The sequence below is a fragment of the Grus americana genome, chromosome 3 (assembly GCF_028858705.1).
Source record: "Grus americana isolate bGruAme1 chromosome 3, bGruAme1.mat, whole genome shotgun sequence".
NCBI lineage: Eukaryota > Metazoa > Chordata > Aves > Gruiformes > Gruidae > Grus > Grus americana.
Genome location: NC_072854.1, coordinates 70884509 through 70905256, shown reverse-complemented (window position 1 = coordinate 70905256; position 20748 = coordinate 70884509). Strand labels below are relative to the sequence as shown.

The 20748-nt window shown below is 45.7% G+C and overlaps 1 protein-coding gene across 3 annotated transcripts; it reads right to left on the bottom strand.

Moving 5' to 3' along the window:
• Nucleotides 1-2668: 2668 nt before the first annotated feature.
• ZBTB2 (zinc finger and BTB domain containing 2) lies at nucleotides 2669-13701 on the bottom strand. Of its 3 annotated transcripts, XM_054822191.1 has the most exons (3): nucleotides 13462-13555; nucleotides 9207-9390; nucleotides 2670-7091 (listed from the first exon to the last, which is right to left on the bottom strand). In XM_054822191.1, the coding sequence occupies exons 2-3, from the start codon at nucleotides 9377-9379 to the stop codon at nucleotides 5729-5731; spliced, it is 1536 nt and encodes a 511-aa protein (XP_054678166.1). In that variant the 5' UTR covers nucleotides 9380-9390; nucleotides 13462-13555; the 3' UTR covers nucleotides 2670-5728. The 3 variants fall into 3 exon arrangements, with proteins under 3 accessions (XP_054678164.1, XP_054678166.1, XP_054678163.1); XM_054822189.1 differs by lacking the exon at nucleotides 9207-9390 and having other exon boundaries at nucleotides 2669-7091; nucleotides 13462-13701; XM_054822188.1 differs by lacking the exon at nucleotides 13462-13555 and having other exon boundaries at nucleotides 9207-9412.
• Nucleotides 13702-20748: the final 7047 nt, after the last annotated feature.

Genomic DNA, 20748 nt, shown 5'->3' with positions numbered 1-20748 from the left:
AGTAACTGTTTGGTAGTTTCTGATAAGCCTGAAAGTCTTCAGAGCTAACTGCGACAAGCCACAGGAAAGGCATAGACCAAACACCCAAGCTGGAAGGCAGGAATACGCCAGCTTACCCCAAAAAGCTTTTGGAAGTGGATCCACCAGCAGCCCGGCTGCTGAGGCTCTCCTGCTTCCTGGGGCGATAGAGGGGACACCTCCAGTGTGACAGAGGAGGAAGGATGAGCACCCTCAGCCAGGCAACTCTTTTGGTCATAAGTATGTGGGCTAGTGACTTTGTGAGTTAATGAGCATGTGAATTGTTGAAGCAAGAAATTAGATAATTGAGAATTTAGACTTATTTGTCAAAAGGGGATTGAGCCCTTTTTTGATTTTTACCTAATGACTTCATGAGATAATGCTTGATTCACAGAGTACATTGCTCTGTGAATTTCAGAGACCCAAATAAACCATGACAATCCACAAAATAATTCACTGCTGAAAGTGGAATTACACAATGCAGTAGTAACAAAATGGAAAACGCTTTAACCATGTGGTTGAGAGATTAGGGAACAGGATTGAAGGAAACATGGATTTATCAGGAATCTCCCTTAGAAAGCATAGAGGCTGCTTCAAAACTAGGCCTGACAGAGTCAGCAGATTGGAGACAGGCTGTGGGTCTGTGCTGAGGCACACTGAAGTGGCAGGGTACCTCCTCCACATGCTGCAGAGCAGTACAGTAAGTGTACATTTGTGTTAACTTGCCTTTTGTGGCTCTGCTTCTGTCTTCTCTGAGTAGATTACCTAAGGTTCCAGGAAAGCTTCAGTTTTGGCCAAGGCAACAGCCATGGACTGAATATGAGGAAGTCCTGCTGGCAGCTCCTTTGGCACAAGGGCTAAAATAGTGGCACTGCAAGGGGTGGCAATGGTCACTGACAGCTGCTCGAAGACCACTCTGAGCTCTGCGTCTTGGCACACGTGGTCTGTTCAAAAGCATGGATGCATAGGCAGCAGCAAGGCTGTCCTGCGGAGGAAGTGTGTTTCGTGATTTTGGCTAAATGTCATTAAAATACATCCTTTTTAATGACAGGCTTGATAGAAACCCATATTTAAGGACAGTTAGTTTCTCTTACTTCTAGAGATGATCATGGATCATCTGGCAAATACACATTAACAAAGCGTGCTGCAAAAGACTTCTTGCTGCGTTTTGTTCTAGTTTTGGTGTGAGTGGGATTTCATTATCCAGTGACAACAACAGGCATTTTTACAAACAAAAACAAATGGACAAAACAAGAGCTGTAGAAATGGAAACATACTGTAGGATGAGAGCTAGGCTTTTTCAACAGCCAACCTTTATCACCACTGGTAGTGTATCACCTAGATTTCATTTGGAAGGTATGCTGCTGTAACTATCAGGGTAATATTTGCAGTGTTGAAGTAGGAATGTTAAATGGAATTGTTGTCTTTAAGTAGCCTTAATTCTCTTAATCATTCATAGCTATGAAGTATCTTGCCACATGGAAACATCTTTTGACTTTTAGGAAGCTACAACTAACAGTCCATGACCGAACTCCAAAATGAACTCTCCCTTAGTTGTGCTTACTTTTTAAGATTAAAAGGTGTGGAAATACAACCAAGGAAAAATACTTTAACTTGGTTAAGAATTAATCAATTTGGTCTTCAATTGCTCGGGTCGAAGATAACTAAAGAACTATATTACTCTCCAAACAGACAAAGTACCTAAAAAAGGTATTCCTGCTGATAAGCTGCTTGGGAGAAAGCACTGCTAGGGATTGTGATGCAGTGGCATCTAACCAGGTTGTCTAACCAGGTTTCCTTTAATTAATGTAAAAGATCTTGCAATGTCAAATTAGTTATTTAAAGCAAACAGAAAGAAATCTACTTTTTTTTTTTTCTTGTGACTGACTACCTTTTGTAAGTGAAGCTATTATTTTATGGGATTTGCAGCTGAAGAACCAGAAAGCAGATTTTCTAAACATCAAGATAGCAACGTAATGTCCTACAGTGTAAACAGAAGCACAGCTTAAACTATTCAATGTTTGTAACATTAATATCTTCTAATAAATTCTTCCCCTGCAGAAGCAGAATGATATCAGACCAGGGATGGAGAAGATACTTGTTACAAAGCTGATGAAAAATATTCATTGATGGCAGAGGACTGCAAACTTTGCTTTCAGAAGTGATAATCATATGTTCTTTCTGTTGAGCAGATAGATTTGTAGGTGTTTGGTACTTCTGAAGTCAAGGCAGAGGTGTCTTGTCCAGTGACATGCCCAGGAAATTAACTTTGGAGTTACTTCTTTGGAAATACACTGGGGCTGAAGGTCCAGCCTACAGCCTTGAATGATGGCAGATTTTCACTGATTTTCACTGATTATTCAGTAGTTCCTGCAAAGCTGTCATCTTCCATTTGGTAGAAAATTCACAACTTCAGCAGGTGAGCAGACTTGAATGAGTAATGAACAACTGGGTCACAAATTTCTGAGTCAAAAGTTGAAAGATAAAATCTGAAGTTATCTCTAATTGTAATAATTCAGATGGGATTTAACAAAGAAGCTTGAACAAAACTATAGTTGTGCTGTAGTTACCAAAATTCTTGATGCAGCTGTTAATAATCAGAACACTGTTCCTAATCCATTGTAGAGGAACAAAACTGCTCAAGCAGTGAGAGGCAATAACTTAAACATCACTATGGAGTGTCAGACAATAAAGGGTATTTAAAATAAACCATTATCATAGCTGAAGACATATAAAAATAATCTCTTTATTGTCATTTTTTTTCTTTTTACCTGACAGTGTTATTTCTTAAGAATAAATATTAACAGGTGAAAGTATCTCTGCTGAGCCTGCAATTTCACATCTCTGTCAGCAGCAGTGCTGTCATAACCAACTTCTTCCCCAGCTGCTTGTTCCCTGCCCTATACTGCTCGTTCTTTCTGGGCAATACCCCGGCTTGCAGGGCCATGCTGCCCACCAGATGAGGGACCTGCCCAAGTGGGAGTCACCACTTCCCATCCTCGTTGCCCTGGATGTTGGCAGCAGCAACACCAGCTTCAGTAAACCTCCTCCCTGCTCATTTCTGCCCTTGCATAACCTGTGAGTTGTCTGAAACCCTCTGCAGAGCTAAAATAGGGAACAGATTTGACAGAAAAATAGCATTTTTTAAGACTTGTTGTTTTCCAGTGGAATCAGTTCACTTGAGCCTATTCAACTGACTGAGCAAACATCATGTTCTCCAGAGTGGAGAAGGAGAGGCAAGAGCAGGAGTAAGGCAAGGACCTGGGGCTGCTGAATGTCTCATCAAAAATGGTGTGGCCATGTGTACCCTTCTGATACAACCAGCCACCTGGGGAGTTGGGCTAAACTGTTGTGCTCTGCACTGAGGCAGAGCTGGAGCTCGGGGCGGGGGGGGGGGGGGGGGGGGAAGCATCTGACTAAGCAGTAACTAATAGCTGAGGTGGCAGCACCTTTAGCAGCTGTAGTCATTTTGGAAATGAACTTGTGACTATCCCCTAAACCACAGCCACCTCAAATGCTGAACTTACCCTGAATTAGGAAAGATTTAGTCTTTTGCTTTCCTACTCTGAGAGCATTTCAGACTAAGTGAGATGAAATAAAAAACACATTTAAAGAAATTATATTCGTAGATGAAGATGCTAAAAAAGTTTTAAAATGGGCAACACTAAAATAATTCTGTAAGATGTTATTTTTTTTACCTCAAAATGCTTTTATACTTTGAAGTAAAATCAATTGATTTTAAATCTATTACTCTAATACAAGAGAGATAATAAACTCAACACCACTTACAATAAACTTTACAATAATTATCACGTTATAATAAACTGGAAAAAATGAATAGTGACTTTTTGTGCTAAACCCACTGTTTTAAGCTTTAGTAAGCTATTTGTTCATCTGTATGATGGAGGTTTTAGTCTGATACACAGAATACATTGCTTGGCTTTTAAACGGATTCAGGAAAAGCTCCTTCAGTAAGATTGAAGCCCAACAACCTTTCACCTTTAACTCAATAAATCATATCCCATTTAATTCAGTTTTTATTCAATGAAATGATGTATAAAAACTTACAAATCTGAGAACTTAACTATACACAAAAAGATGATACTCAGTTTAAACGTATACACAGAGAAGAGCTGTGGTTTGTGACTTGCCCTCTCCCGCCCCTCCCCCCAAAACACACACTGTCTCCATTTACGATAGGGCATCTATTCCGGCCGCTTACGCCTTCTGTTGGCCCAGTAATTGCTCGGTGGGCTTCCTTGCTGCTGTCAGTTTAGGTTTTTAGGCTACCAGCAAAAAATCTGGGCATCTATATAAAATAATAAGAATCAACAACTTGATTTTTAACACAAAGATGCAGTGCTACCATCAGCAGTAACTAAAACTACAGAATTCACCCTTTCAGTTTTTGCAGACTTTGTCTTGGCTTTGAAAATAATGGGACTCTCACAGAGCAGAATTTGCCTGTCAGCACTACAGATTTACTTTAAAACAACCATGATCCCCTGTTGCTGGAACATCCCTGCACCACTTTTTCTTCCTCTTAACTCATGCCATTAGACCAAATGAAATCACAGACATTCCTTGCCTGAGTAAGGCAATAAAGCTTTTCTCTCTCCTTTCATCCAGAATGACTCAAACCTATAGCTAACAACACATGCATGTGCTGCACTGATGATGGCACAGTGCTCACCAGTATGTCACTTCTCTAGTTTCCTTTGTAGCTTGGGTAACAACACTTACCTATTAGCTTCTCTTCAACAGGCCAATAAAAATGCACACAGCTCAGGACATTTTAAATTTGATTAAAAGTAACCTGTGCAATGACTAGTTTTACCAAACAGCTAAAAGACGTTCTGGGCTGAATCTGAGAGTAAACAGCCAGTTACTTAAAAAGGATGTGTGCATTTATTTACCTGGACCAAATATACACACAAACACTTTATATATATATATATATATAAATCTTTATATATATATACAGTATTTTATATATATATAAAGATTGCCATCGCATTATTATTACAGCTACTTAAGTCAAAATTTGACTAAGTAACAACTTTGCTTGACTCAATGATGTTATCTGAAACAGATACCCAAAGGCCTACTTGAAGGAAAACATAAGGCTAAAAGAAACCCTCAGCTCTTTTTAACTGAATGAACAGAGACTTTTGCATTCATCAAGAAAAGCTCTGAGGGTTTTAAGTTATAACCTTAATCAACTTGCATGTGGACTTCTAAAAAGCATGGTGTTTAATTTGCCAGATCTTCTCGAAATGCCTTTTACCAGGGAAACTAATATATATATATATATATAGTCTTTGCTTACCAAACTGATACTCTGTTTCTCATTACACTTGTCATTGTATCTAAATACACTTTTAAGCAATCTAAATTTTGTTTAAAATCTATTAAATTTGGATTAACTAATACTATCAACATAGTTAGCTGGATTATTTTTTCACACATTCCTTTGTATTAAAATCAATTATGTTGTGGTTTGATGAAGAGCTTTTTGTTTGTTTTGGTGGGAGAGGCAAAGTCCAATTTCCTAATGTGCCAGTACAGTTCTGGTTGCTGAAGACAAAGGGCGGGAAGGAGGCTGTGGAAAAGATGGCAGGGGTCAGTGAGGTAAGAGGTGGGGGGAGGAAAAATTGATTTAATAAAAAATGAGTAAAGAAACTTTAAAAAATTGATATAGGTTTCACATTCAGTCTAACAACACTGCTTCCTGCTCCTTTTTGATGGAGGCTAACACTGCATTATCAGTCTCTGTGGCTTCTGTGTCCCCACCACCTAGCAGAATGGAGCGATCTTCTTCTAGTGTAAAGACAGAGTTTTGATTTTGGCACGAATGTTTGACTACTTCATTGGGAGTTGAAAATGTTTTGTCACACAAGTTACATTTGTAGGGTTTGTTGGTCTGTACTAGCATGTTGTCCATTTGACTGCCTTCCTCAAAAGTACAGAGTTCCAGAGTCTGTTTGTCCACCATTGTGTATGTGTCCATGCTCTGGTTTAGGCACACGTGTCTGGCAGCCTGGTTAGCCCTACAAAAGCTTTTGTCACAAGTGCTACACTTGAAGGGCTTGCCGGTGTGTATGTACATGTGCTCCCTCCAGTGGCTTTTCTGAATAAATTTGCGACCACAGATGGAACATTCATATTTCCGTCTTTTCACTTCCCTCTCTTGATCTGCCTGCTCCAAGTTGTCTATGTCTGCAATATCGGAGGGGGGTGGTGTCTCTGACTGCTGCTGCCCATCAATTATTGGGGAGTCTGAGATCTGCTGCAGCTCGCTGTCACTAATCATCCCTGCTTCAGGCACTTCCACGGCATCTTTATCAGCTGTGTTGTTACAGAGCGACAAAGAAATATTACTTTCTCCCTGCTGGCTAGATGTGAAGGGAACTCCCGTGTGGATCTGCAGGTGCTCACGCAAACTACTTCGCAAATTGAACCGGCGACCACAGAGGTGGCAGGCATAGTATTTTGGGAAGCTTCCGTTCCTTTTCATAATGCTTGGCTTGACGTGTGCTATTGTGAGTGAGGCAGGCTGTTCATCTGAAGAAGATGCTTCCATGTTGGCCTCTTCGCCTGCAGGTGAATTATTACCAGCAGCAGATACCAATTCTGGAGATAAAGAAGATGGCAATGGGTCAGAAGTGGACATGTTTGTCCGGGTCACTTGTGGCAGAGTTGCAGCTAACTGCGAGAGCTGGGAGCCTTCGGAAACCTGCTCTTGGTTCATCCGTGATGTCTGTGGCCTTGGTTCTCGCCCGAGTTTGTCAGTCGCTGATGTAACCTTAGTGGGATGTCTTATCTGGTGATCTGCAATCTGAATGCCATATAATGAAGATGCTAATGGAAAAACTTGATCCGGGTGAGAAAAAGTTCCCTGACTTGCAAGGCTGGCCTCTTGAATTAGTGGATATGCATGCAGAAACTTTATTCCCTGCTCTAGTCGAACTGGGTCAATGAGTTGCGGTGCCATCTTCCCAGTGTACATCAAATGCAAGAGATAACTGAAGATATCTGGCTGTATGTCAGTCGCTTTCAAACGGACACATTCACTGAAAGGTGAAACAAAATGATCAATAAAAGATAAGGGAAATCTTTTTTACCAGATCTAGGTTATTCAAGCATTGATAAAAATCAGAGGCATCTACTTAAATACAAAAGGCAGAATCTGCAATAAATACAGAGAAACGCTTCAATGTGAAAGACTTAATCTTATGGGCCACTTGAAAGATGACATGTTTTTCCTCAGGGAAGTAACTGGCTTCAAAGACAAAGCTGTCCCATTGCAATCTACATCTTTCTAAATTGCTGTTACATTATAGATTTGTTGTCGTATATTAATATGTTTTGTAAATTGTGAAGATATTTTCCCCCTTTCTTGGTTGGATTCAAACCTGTAGCTAAATTAAAACCTGCTAGCACTGGACTCTAAATTCACAATCCATTACACTTTTCTCAGTACTTGGCCTTGAAAACACCTAAAATTCATCTGGCACTTGCCTATTTGGCTTCCCTGGCTTACTAGTGTTTACAGCTACAGTTCTGTAAATGTGTGGTATCACCTTATCTCAACTGCATTACGATCCAGAAACCATGCAGGGCAGGGTGTTAATCCCCTGAGGACCTGATGCAACAGGTGTAGCCCGAGCACATCTAACCCATGGAGGCCAGGCTCCTTACAGAGCAGAACTTCTTTCCTTGAATAGGGAGGAAGAAACGGTAGCACCAGTGGTACACCAGCTCAGCCTGACAGTCCCTTGGTTACAGCACTCAACAAAGGGAGTCGCTTTGGCTGTGATGCCCTCTTCAGCCTAACAGGACTGAAACCAACACCATCCTACAGCTGAGGGCATGCCCTGTGCATCAGCCTTTAGGATGGTCTGGACTGAAACACCCACCACCCCTCTGGCTGAAGCTGGATCTCTGTGCAGAGAGAGAGGCAAGGTTCACAGAAGAAGAAAGAAAAATCAGGAACATCTTGGTTAGGCCAGTTAGCTAACAGGAGAAGATCTGGTATTCTAATAGTTTTTCAGTTATTTGTAGCTCTTACATTAAACAAACATTAAATAAAAGAAAGAAATCCAGAAACGGACATGACTGCGCACTGCAGTCTGAATGCTCTAACCACAGTAGGTCACCAAGCTGAGGAGGAAATTATGGCCAATTCATCCATTTCATGAGGTGCACCCTTCTTCAGCTTGCTCTCTGACTGCTTTTCAATACAGATATAGTACTCAAAAGTAAACTTTGCAATGACGTCTTCGAGATGACTGTGTGCTCTTGATGGAGCAACAAGACCGATATATCTGCCCGCAGTCCTGTCTCAGAAGTGCAAGTGCACTTCTGTCCTTGATGTTTACTTTTGGCTAAGAACTCTCAGCCAAAGAGTTACGACTTTCACTTAATTAACATAAACTTTTTGAGATAATTCAAATAATTTGGAAAAAGAAAGGACAAAAAAAATTTTAGAACAGTCTTACACTTTCATGTATCTTTTTAATGCCCACCACATAAGGCTGCCCGCAAAAAAAAAAAAAAACAAAAACAAAACCATAAACTCCCTTCTGTTCCAGCACTCTCTAGTATTTTATTATTTAACTAACTTTGGCAAACTAAAAAAAAAAGAAAAAAAGAAACATATTAACCTCTTCTATGAGTCCATTTCTCAAAATCTCCTGGCAAATACTTATTGGGCTGTATATAATGTTACAGAAATGTCAAGAATAGTGCTAAGACAGAGTAGAGGATAGTGAGTGGGGGAAGGAAAGTGCAAGAGTAAAGACAGGATCCTTTAATATTCAATTCTAGGAATTCTATGCTTTTTTAAGGGTAAAAAATCATAGAATAAGAATCATAGAATGCTTTGGGTTGGAAGGGACCTCAAAGACCATCTAGTTCCAACCCCCCTGCCACAGGCAGGGACATCCTCCACTAGACGAGGTTGCCAAAAGGACTTGTGTTAAATTAGAACATTAGTGTTAATAAATCACAGTTCAACTTTAACACTTTTTAAACTGAGAGTCTAGTTTGCAGATAAGACTGGATTCCATATTCCTTATGTCACAGCAAGAAACAAAAAGAACATTTTCAGGCTTCACAATGTTGTTAGACCTCCTTACCTTAGCTAACTGAACAACATTTAAATAGCGAAACCTTTTTATAATTACCTGGTTTGATGAACAAACAACATCTTGAAGTAGTTGGAGAAAGAAGCAAGGACCGATTTGTGTGCCTTGAAGTAGACATCACCAATGGCAACTGTGCAGTCACACAGGAAACCGAACTCTCGCTGAGCGTTTAGCTGCTGCAGCAGAATAAGTCCATGGTTGGCCAAATCCATTTTTTTACACTCTGAAAAGCAAATGACTTCCATGTAAAACTTAACAGTAGAGGCACAGATGCAACAGTAGATGTCTCTTATTGTCCTCTAATATCCATACATCATGCTTTAGTAACACCTCTTAATCCCAAGCTACTGTATAAATGATACCTTACACGTAGGCAAGGATCTCTGTTTCATGATGGGCAATGTGATTCATAAAGGTGCAAGTGATATGCTGAGGCTTAAAGAGCAGAGGAGAGCCAGGACTAAAGAGTTCTGGAAAGGCATGGGGGGACACTTGGATACAGAAACATAAATAGGTAAAGGAGAAGAAGAAATATTAATAAGTAGTAAAACCACCTATTTGTAATGGGAAGAACAAAGTATTTTGGCTGCCACTTGTCTGTTCAAACAGGAAAAATAAATTTCCCTTCTGATATCACCTGAGCAGGTGGGAGAGACAAAAGCAGAACCCAATAAAAGACAAGTTAGATACTTTTAACCTCTTCAGTGCATCTGCCTATCTTTTACTTACAAGTTATGTGTCCATCCAGCTGAATCCAAACTCAGCATTAAATAATTAAGTATTTCTGATGGTTATGCCCTCTCCTGGGAAACACCAGATACATACTTGAGTCTTCCCAGGCTGAAGCAATGAATTCGTTCTAGGTATTGGCAAGCCCTCTGGACTATCAGAACAGGAGGGGCCAATCTTTTCACCCAATAACTATTTATTTATTTACTGAGATCAGCTACAACAGCATTTTGTAAGGACCCTGTGTGCCGGAGTGCCTCATGCTCGCCTAGCAAATCAAGAAACCCGAGGGGCGAGAGATGCGGTCCCGTCCATTGCTGGCCATTGGCACAAGGTAGGATAATTAACAGTGAAACGTGGCACTAACCTGAGCCCCCCTAAACCAGGGTTTCCGCAGTCCCCCACCCTCCCTGCTGCCCTTGTACCAGCTGCTGGAGGCTGCCCTCAAAGAACTACCCAAGAGCTGTAAACTTTGTCTCAAGGATTTGGGGGCAGCCTTGGAAGCAAGAATTGATAACTTTGGGAAAAAAAATATACTTCCCTGGCTATTAGGGCAGTTGCATGTGGTTGGATGGATGAACGTATGGCGAGTAAGATCAAGTGGATATAAACTTAACCGAAACAAATAGAGCTTTGGGCAGAAAAAGTGAAAGCATGAAGTGATGGAGGTCTGTATGTAGCCATGTAAAACAGCAAGAGAAGGCAACAAAACACCTGGGCACGTTATGCCTGGAACAGCACAGATCCTCTATAAACAGAAGAGAAGGTGAAACCAGAAGTGGTTGATCAACAGCAGTGGATTTATAAAAAGTCTTGGGGTTTTTCCCCCTCCAAATTTAATAGGAAATTACCCAAATTTTAGGTAACGTACAAACAGCTTTTTTCTTCTATACAGCAAGAGTGTGGCTTTTTGGGAAAGAGAATAAAAGCGTATTCCACATACACCAATATGTTGTCATCAGAGAAACAAGTATTTCTACTTGCTGGACAGCGAAGAATGCCCTTGTATTTAAACAAATAACCAGGCTGACCAAATGCATTCCTTTGCATTCCATGAGAGCAGAACTCGTTTGAGTCAGGGGTGTAAAGGCAAAGAAAGAAATACAATTTAAGATGCAGTTGATTATTTTCTTACAGTTAATAAGAGAAAAAAAACCACCAGGTTCCAACTCTCTTCAGGTCCATCCTCTCCTCCCTAAATTACTGTTTGGATAATTATTTTTGTATAAACAATATGCTAAAATCCTCTCCCTCTCTCCAAAAGAGGGAATACTTCCTGTCAGCAGTAACAAAAATCATGTTTATTGTTATTTTTAATCCTGCAAGATCCTCCATGCAGGTAGACTTTGTGATGTTATGGAAAACATGCTAGATTTTTTTTTTTGTAGCTTTAATTTAGATTATTCTGTGTGTGCTACATTCTTTAATTCATCAGTGTTGAGTCTGGTTTATACTTGGACAGTGAAGCTTGTCAGGCAGAGCAAACCATCGATGAGAGGAAACCCCAAGCCAGAAAGGCATTCTTTCTAGTTACTATCATCATAAGTTTGTTTAGCTTTTAGTTTCACCCTTATCCAAACAGCAGTTACTGGGGCAATTGAAGCAGTTACCCTTCATCAGAGACCTGAATCAATCTTTTCACAAAATGATACGGCATTCGTACACGTGCGCAATGCCTAAGTTTTTGTGTGTATTTAAAAGACATTTAAATGCTTTGAACTGAAAGCACAGGAAGAATTACACTCCAAGGAAATTACACGGCAGAGAAAAAGAGTAAAGGAAAGCACTTTGTCTCTTTTATATGTAGAAGGGTACCTTATAGGTATGTGTACGTTCAGGAGTGTTACCTCTAGCAAAATAAAGTGATGATTAACACCAGCAAGGCCATATTTTAGCACTGACCGATTCAACAACTGTATAAAGTACTTCTTGTGCCCTGAAACCCTATAGGGACAGTCCTTCCATTGTACGGCTGACAGGCTGGCCTGGCTCAGCTGTGTCACAACTTCTGACATTACCTAATTTGCTCAGCGGTGGGTGAAAAACCACGCGAGGCTGAGTCCCTTTGGAAAGCATACGTTTATTTCGGAGACTACAAAGGGAAAAGCAGCGGGCACAAGTCAAGCATGAGGCTGAGAGCGCCGGTACCGCGCCACAGAAGAGGAGAAATAGGTGGAGGAGAAAAACGCTGGGAGCGATGAGGAAGTAGCAGAGAGCGGAGACCGGGACTCGTTCGGGCAGGGGAAGCCGGCCGTGTTGACAGGAAACAGCTGCTGACCCGGCTTCAAGCAGAGCCCGGCGCTTCCCGGTCTGTCCGCGCACACCTCAGCGGACACCGAACCTCCCCCCGAACCCCAGCCCACTTCAGCGGCAGAGGGCACCAGCCCGGCCCCGGCCGCCCACAAACGCGCCTCACCGCCTGGCAGCTCCCGCGCCTCCGGAGCAACGGCAGCCGCTCGGCAGCGGGCTGCCCGCGCCCCGCCCCCTCTCCCGCGCGGCGGGCAGGCGGCCGCCGGAGACCCGCGCTGGGGCCAGGCCCGGCCCCGCCCGCCGCAACGGGCCTGCGCGCGCGCGCCGGCAGCGGGGAAAAAGGGGGGAAGGAAGGGGCGCGCGCCGCTCGGGCGCTCCCGCCGCCTGCCGGCGCCGTAGCGCGCGGCAGGGCGCCGCTCGCGGCGGGGGGGCGTGGCCTGCCGCCCGCCCTCTCCCCCGCCCCCCTCCTCCCCGGAGTCACGCTCGGCCTCTGTGGCACAGGTGACGGCGCCCTCCCATTGGCCGCCGGGGCGGAAGGCCGGGTGGCCGCGCGCCGCTCTCACTGGCTGCGCCCCGCCCCTCCTCCCCTCTCTCCGCCCGCCTCTCCCCCGCCCCCCCCCCCGCGCACGCCACGCGCGCACGGACGGACGGAGACGGCGCGAGACGCAGCGCGAGCGGAGCCGCCAGGGCGCGCGAGACGGGAACCGCCGCTGCTGCCGCCGCCGCCAGGGCCGCCCAGCCTGCCGAGGAGAGACAGGCGGGGCCGCCCCCTCCCGCTCCGCGCGGCGCCCTCCTCCCCCGCCCTTCCCTGCGCCGGATGCCGCCGGAGGGGGGGCCGCCCCGCGGCGGGCGGGAGGGAGGGAGGGCGCGCGGGCCCCAACCGGCCGAGCCGAGCCCGGCGCCGGGCGACACCAGCCCCCCACCCCGGCCCCCTCCTTCTCCCTACCCCCTCCCTCCCTCGGCCCAGCCCTCCCCTCCCCTCGGGCCCATCCCCCCCCCGGGCTGTGTCCCGGATGGAGCCGCCCGGCCCGGCCCGGCCCGGCGGGGGTTTGTCAGGAGGCCAGGCAGCCCCAGCGGCGCCAGGCGCGGCCCTCCTCCTCCTCCGCGCCCCCCTCGGCCCGCCGCGGCGCGGCCGGACCCCGCGGCCGGGCGCCCCTCGCACACAATGAGGAGGTAGGGCCGAGGAGGCCCCGCCGCGCCCGCCCGCCCGCCGCCGCCGCCGCCTCAGCCCGGGCCGCGGCCGGTGCGGCGGGGCCGGGCGCACGTGCGGGCTGCGCCGGGATCGCCCGCGGGGCGCAGCGCGACCGGTGCTCACCTGGGGGGCGCGGGCCGCCGAGGCGCCTGGTGCCGCGCGGGCCGCCGCCGTCTCCGCGCCCAGCAGCAGCAGCAACAACGGAGTCAGCGCGGCGGCGGCGGCGGCGGCTTTTCCTGTCCGGTTACGTTAGGGTCACATGACCGAGAGCGGAGCACAGAGGCTGCAGCGAGGAGCCCCCGCCGGGGGGGAGGGGAGGCGGCGAGCGCTGTGGCGGCAGCAGCAGCAGCAGGAGCCACCCAGCCCCCGCCCGCCCCTCCCTCCCCCGCCCGCCGCGCGCAGCGCGGGCCGCACCGGCGGGACCGGCCCCGTCGCTGCCGCCGCCGCCCTCCTCCCGGGAACCCCCCGGCCGAAAGCGCCCGCCCCCGGCGGAGCGGGGCGCGGATCCTGCGGCGGGCGCGCTGCCCCTTTAAAACTCCCGGGGGGGTGGGGGCTGGGGGCTGGGGACCGGGGCAGCCCGCCTGCTCCGCGCCGCTGGGCGGGGGCGGCCCCGCCGCTGCCAACGCTCCCCTCCGCCGCCCGGGCTGCGGAATAACGGGCCGGGCCGCTGCCGGCTCCCCGGCGGACCCGGCTCGGGGCCGCGGCAGCGTGCGGGGACGGGACGGGGCGGCGCTGCGTTCGCCGCCGCCTTCCCGGCGCCCTGCCGGCCTCGCCGCGGCGGCAGAGGTTGCCCGCCGCCAGCGCGACCGGTGCCGCCGGGGGCGCCCGGCCTCGACGCCGGGGGCATCGGGTGGCTCCTGCCGGAGCCAAGCGAGGCTCGGGGTGGCGGGCGGGGGATGCGTCCCCCCGCTTCCCGCCGAGCCACCGGGGACCCTGGCATGGGGGAGACGGGGACAAACCGGCGGCTGTGGGAGCGGAGCGGGGGGCTGGGACGTGGTGTCCCGCGTCCCCCGGGGCTCTCGGGCACGAACTTTGTGAGCGGTGTCCTCGCCCGCCTACCCCGGGCCTCTCTCCGGGTGTCGTTTATAGTGGGGTCTTCGTTCGGTGCTCGGGAAGGGCAGAGCGCGGGGCCCGACCCTGTTGGCGTGGGGGTTTGGAGGGCCCGTCTTTGGGAAACTGCCGTGGGTGCGCTGCGGTTGAACTGTCAGATGGGAGGTTACAAGTTCACTTGTCAAAAGGAGTTATTCAGAGTACCAGGGTGGAAAGCTTGGGTGTGCTTTTTGTCCATTTTAGGTGGGCAAGCTATTTGAACTGGGTATTTTTAACTCTGCTTTTTAAGGGGGGATGTAGCAGTCTTTGGTAAAAATCAGATCTGCGACTTTGTGCAATGGCAGACGGTTGCGGTGGAGTGCGGAGGGAGGGTGGCTGTAGCCAGGCCTCATTTTAGCCAAATCTAAGACTTGCTATAGAATTCATGGGTGCTTATAAAACTGTACAAATAAATGCACCAACGGACACTGCGATACATGAAAAAATTGTTGGTCTTGCAGAAGTTATTAACTCAGAGCTGTTAGTGCGGAGGCAGGGAAGCTGTCTTCATCTAGAGGCTGGGAAGTCCCTGAAGAAATGGAAGGGTGAGCCCTGTGTCGGGCTTGAGCGTGATTTCTTCAAGTCAGAGAACTGGTCCAGGCATGGTCCAGATCTGTGCCTTGTTGTAAGGTGACATCTGCTAACTGGAGCAGTGCCGCGGACAAAACCATTTTCCGGAGAGAAACTTTGTTGTTGTTGAAAACCTTGTGGTAAGGTATTTGGCCAGCAATAGTTAAGGAGGGTTCCTTTGCACCCCCTGCCTACTCCTGCTGATGTTAAGTGTGCTTTCTGCTGTTTCTTAGGAACAGCATAGGCTACAATGCCAGTGATTTGAATTAGGTCCAGATTATTACCTTTTTTAAGGTACTTACATAAGCAAGCTTGTAGGGGGCTAGCTGTACCAGGGATGATGTTTCCGCAGTCATTCAATAAGATGTGCTATGGAAAAAAGGCCCAAACTCTTTTAATTCAGTGTCTTGAAACCAAGTGTGCTGTCTTGTATCTTGTCTGGTTTGTAGATGAACAGATGATGGCAGTCATCCCAGGCTACTGTTATTTTTACAGGATTTAAATTGATCAAGGACTACACCAGTTTTATGTGAGTCTGACTCCGAGGCTCCCACTGAAGTTAATGGGAGTCTTGATAGACACAGCTTGAGTCCATTTGCATTGTGTAGCTCATAAATATTAATTTATTTATCCAAGTTAAGCTGCACTTGAAAACTAACTAGTTAAGTCCCAAAAAAAACCCAACCTCAAACTCCAACAGTTTATTTTTAATTTTAGTGGAGCTGAAAGCTGACAGTCTGTTTGCTGCTGTTGCAGTATTTTGAATAAAGCAGCTGAACAGAACTGCATCTTTAGGACCTGCCTCGAGCACCTCTGATGTGCTGAACTACAAGGGACGTGTTTTTAACAGCTCTCTGATTTCTGCTATGTGAGCGCATGGCAAAAGTTTATGGAGTGTATTTAACCAGTCTACTTGGCAAATTTTTTCCCTGTACATTTCACTTGCATTTCAGCTCTGCAAACTAAATACAAAGTGAAGAGAATAGATGGACGTTTGAGCTTAAGTCACTTAGTAGTGCATGATTTATCTCACTCTCATGGAAGATGGTGAAAGTGACATAATTGTTAATTAAATTGAGTGGGTTACTTAGGAAAACCAGTGTGTTTCTGGCAGATAGCGGTCAGGTTTTGTGGCCTGTTTTTTTTCTTCTATGTTGCACTTGAGCACTTCTGTGTTGGCATTTGTGTGGGATTCTCCTCTGTGCTATCTCTGAAACTGGAGAAAAATTAACTTAGTTATGTTTTTTTATTAAAGCTTGTAATTCAGCTTTAAAGCACCTTTGTTTCGTCTACAATACTTTAATCCTGCAATAATGCAATTCTTAATTTAAAAGAATCCAGTCTAATTTGAGGTCCACCAAAATCTGTAGAAGGCTTTCTGTGCTGAGTTTAATGCTGCCAAACTTCACATCTTTGATGCTTACACCTGAGAGATGTCATCTGTGTCGCAGGGAGTGATAAGCAGTTCATCTGTTGCATTTTGGACACGTGACTTAAGATGAGAATTAAAAATTTTACTTCCATTTAATCTTTTGAGGTATTTTTTTAACATAGTTACAATTCATGCAGCTGAAATTGTAATTAAAATTTATCCTCGTCTCATTAATTGTTATTATTGTGCTTTTAATTTTTAAATGCTGATTTCCTCCCCCTGCCCATCCCCCTTACCAGTTTCTTGAGGTACTTGTTTAGGACTCCTTTCCTAGTTTTATGACTTTCTGAAGGGACTATTCAGACTGATTTAGATACTGCTACACACCTGAGAGCATTCTTAGTTGTATTGCTGTTGATGATAGGATCAGTCCCTAGGTTTTTGGTTTTGCTTTGGTCTGCATGCACCCAGATTAAAGACAGAATTTTGTCTGGTAGGATCATATTTTGCATTGTAAATGAGCATACTGCTGATGATTTGAGTGTTAATAGGATGACGAAGGTGTTTGCTAACCTGAGTAAAAATTCACTTGAGCAGTGGGAGGAACTTGATCCAGACAGACCCAAGTCCTGTTAGTGTGTCCTTTTGGTAGAGTTCAGCTGAGATCTGGAATGGAATAGTAGATTGTTATCTTTATAGTCAAAACCTTAACAGCTCTAGTGATGCTAATCAGGCTCAAACTGCTAAGATTTTCAGTGCGTTTTCAAACTTCTCAGCATTTTTGAAAAATCAAGAGTGCAGAGTCCCTGTTCTGAAGAGCTCTTTGCTCTCTGCGGCGCTGCTGACCCACTCCCACGGGACCATTGCTGGTGCTGCTGAAACCGTGGGGAGCTGGGAGCGTGTGTCCTAGGCAATGGGCAGGAACCCTTAAGGTGTGGGGCACAGCTTCCACGCTGGTACTGCTGTAGTAAAATGTGAGTTTACATCAATGCCGTAAATCCATTTTATTAGCACAGCTGCCATTTCTAACACTTCCACTTCTGATTTATGTTGGTGAGAAGGCTCGGTGGGAAGCGTGACAGCTGCAGTAGCTTCTCACTAGATGAGTAAATATTGTACCTCTGATAGTCTCCAACCTTTTCATCCAGGGATATTCTCCCTCCCCGTTAGAATTTTCCACACACTCGGTCCAAATCTCGCTCGTCTTTCACACAGCGTTGGAAGCATGAAGCACATAAAAGTGATACCCAGGAAAAACCCCTGATGTATGGATACAGCAGCGGTTGTGGAACGGCTCTGCTTTTTCTTGCCTGGGCTTACTTGGCGTGGGGAGGCTGTTGGGGTATGTTTGTGATAGGTGCGTGGTCAGCACCCAAGCAGATCTGAGCTTTCAGGTTTTTGTTGTGAGTAGGTCTGACTGTCCTAGAGCTGAAGGAGAACTGTGGTGTGTAAGTCACTTTTGTGTACGCTGTATAAGGTGAAAAAAATGAGGAATTAGATCTTTGTCATTCTGCAGGCTAAGCTGTTTTTCCAGTATCAATATGTGTCCTGGTTTCAGCTGGGATAGAGTTAATTTTCTTCCTAGCAGTGGGAATAGTGCTGTGTTTGGGATTTGGGATGAGAATAATGTTGATAACACACTGATGTTTTTAGTTGTTGCCAAGCAGTCAAGGACTTTTCAGCTTCTCATACTGCCCTGCCAATGAGAAGGTGGGGGGTGCACAAGGAGTTGGGAGGGGACACGGCCAGGACAGCTGACCCAAACTGGCCACAGGGATATTTCATACGATGTCATGCTCAGTATATAACTGGGGGGTTGGCTGGGAGATGGGGCAGCTCAGGAACTAGCTCTGCATCAGCTTCAGGTGCTGAGCAATTGTGCTGCACACGACTTCTATTTGTATATTCTTTTATTGTTGTTGTTCTTTTCCTTCTCTGTCCTATTAAACTGTCTTTATCTTAACCCACGAGTTTTACCTTTCTTGCTTTTCAGTTCTCTCCCCCATCCCATTGTGGGGAGGGGGGGAACAGTGAGCGAATGGTTGTGGGGTTGTTTTAGCTGCTGGCCAGGTTAAACCATGACAATATGTTAGTTAGGAATTGTTTCCACACCTAGAGAACAAAGCTTTATCAACAGCTAGTGAGTAGCTGCAATTTAGACCAGGGAAAAAAAATCCTCTTGCTAGTACAACATATATCATCTAAGGAAATGGTTTAACTGTGTGTATAGAATTTTTCTTGTTAGGAGTCTCAACTCCATCAGGAGTTGTTGGTGTAACAGAACTGACACAGCTTCTGCAGTGTAGATTAGCCCTCTACTTTCTGGCTTTGCCTCAGTCCCAGGTTAGCCTGTTACATGGGCCCTGCACGCTTTTAACTGGAAAAGTTCAAACGTGACTATGCATTCTTGGCTGGAGTGACATTTTTAGTGGAGCATGACTATAAAGTTACAGTAATACATGTACTTGCATGTTTTGTTTTCCTTAGAAAAAAGGATTCAAACTGCAGTTGCAGTGAGTGCATTTTTAAAGCCCATGCAGCTGCAGTATTCTGTAAAGAAAGATGCTCTAAGTGAAATAGCGTTGATACTGTGTTCACATTACTATGTAATATCGTCTAAATGGTGACTGTAAGCTCATGAGATAATTAATGAACAATTTTGAATAAATATAGAGTTCATCAGCATTTACTCAAGCTTAGTTAGGAAAGTGTTAAAAAAGTATTGGGGGTTGGGTGGCAATAGTAATTGGCGGTGACCATTGTTTAGTAGTCATATTTCACCAGTCTGGAAAATGTATTTCTTGAGTGGCTGGAGCTTGACGACGGACATGAATGGGCAAATGACTGAGCACTAACAGAGACAAATGGTGATGCTAGCTGTAGTTGTGATGCCTTCAACAGCTCAAAATAGAGTGAAGGAAAAAAAATGCTTGTCCTTGCTTTAAGTTCGCTTAATAAAGTTTGTTTGAAGAATCAGAAATGGGAATAGTTGTCATAGTTGTACCTGTGCAAGCAGAGGGGATTTTTTGTTCTGTTCCCCCAGTGTGACTAGGTCTGTCCAACTCTTTACTCTGTCAAAAACTTTGGAGGACCCCGAACTGTTGGAGTTGCTTAGTTTTCTGACATTCAGCCACCTGGGTTTTATGTGTAGAACAGAGTACACAGGTGATGTCAAGAAGTATGTCACTGGCAGGCACTTGGGGGATCAGGAGAAACAGGTTACCTCATACAGTGTATAGTTACGGCAAAATAAATTTCTAAGGCTAACAAAGAAAGATCTTTGCTTCCCTGCTGATTGCAAAGAATTACAGTCTCTTAAAAATCCTTGTCTCAGCTAGGGCTATATACATTTCAAGACACTTTTTCCCCCTCCTAGATAGTTAAGGCAGATAGTTAAGCTTTCTTTTCTTCCCCCAAGATGACAAGCATTTGGGGTAGTGGTTTTGGTTTTTAAACCAAAGTGCGTATCACTTACTGTGTCTGAGTACCTCGGACTCTACATTTCTTTTTGGTAGTTGTCACTCACGCTAGTATCATAAACCAGTCTGTAGACAAGGATAACAAGATTCTTGGCAGATGTTAGATGCTGTCTGGTGAGGGAAGGTAGGACATCACACATCAGTAATTTCCAGCCTGGAGACTTTCCTTGGACGGTATCTTGGCTCACTAGGGAAAGCGACTGAGAAGCGTAAACTGGCAAACTCAGCACGCCCGTGCCTTTTGCAGTTTCTAAATTGGTCTACACATGAAGGGTCCATAAATTGGAAAAGGATCACCACAACCATTGTCACAACCAAGGACACACATCTGTGTCTTGTCTCAATGTCGGGTACATTCTTTACAAGGCAACTTTGTTACTTAGCTATCAGTAAATAAATTTTAGGTGGGCACAAAGTAACTGGTTTTCCCCCTCCCTTACCAAACTTTGAGCTGAAGTTTGTTTCTCAAGTTTCTCTGGCTAAGGTAGGATGGGGAAGGAGAGACCGGTTCTTACATGTTTTAGTGTTCTTGTATTTTTGTTTCAGGCAGGCACTCGAAATTGGCAAGACTGTCATCCTTCTCACAGAAGTTGGTATGTGCTGGCTGAACTGAATATACATTATTTTTGCAGAGAGAAATATAAGAGATTTTTGTAGGGAGGTGTTATGTATATGCAGCTGCTCACCCAGCCAGCAGGGCTGATGTGCTGCCTGAGAACAGGGCCTGGCTCTGCAGCCAGTGGAGCTATTACCCCACAAAAATGGGGCTGGAAGGCCACAGCCCCAACTCTTAGCATTCTTTGCTGTTTTACAAACAGCTAGTCTTATGACAACTTTCTAGCAGATCCGCCTAAGAAAATCATCTGTAAGTTGTCCTTTGCCTCATCTGATGGAAAAAAG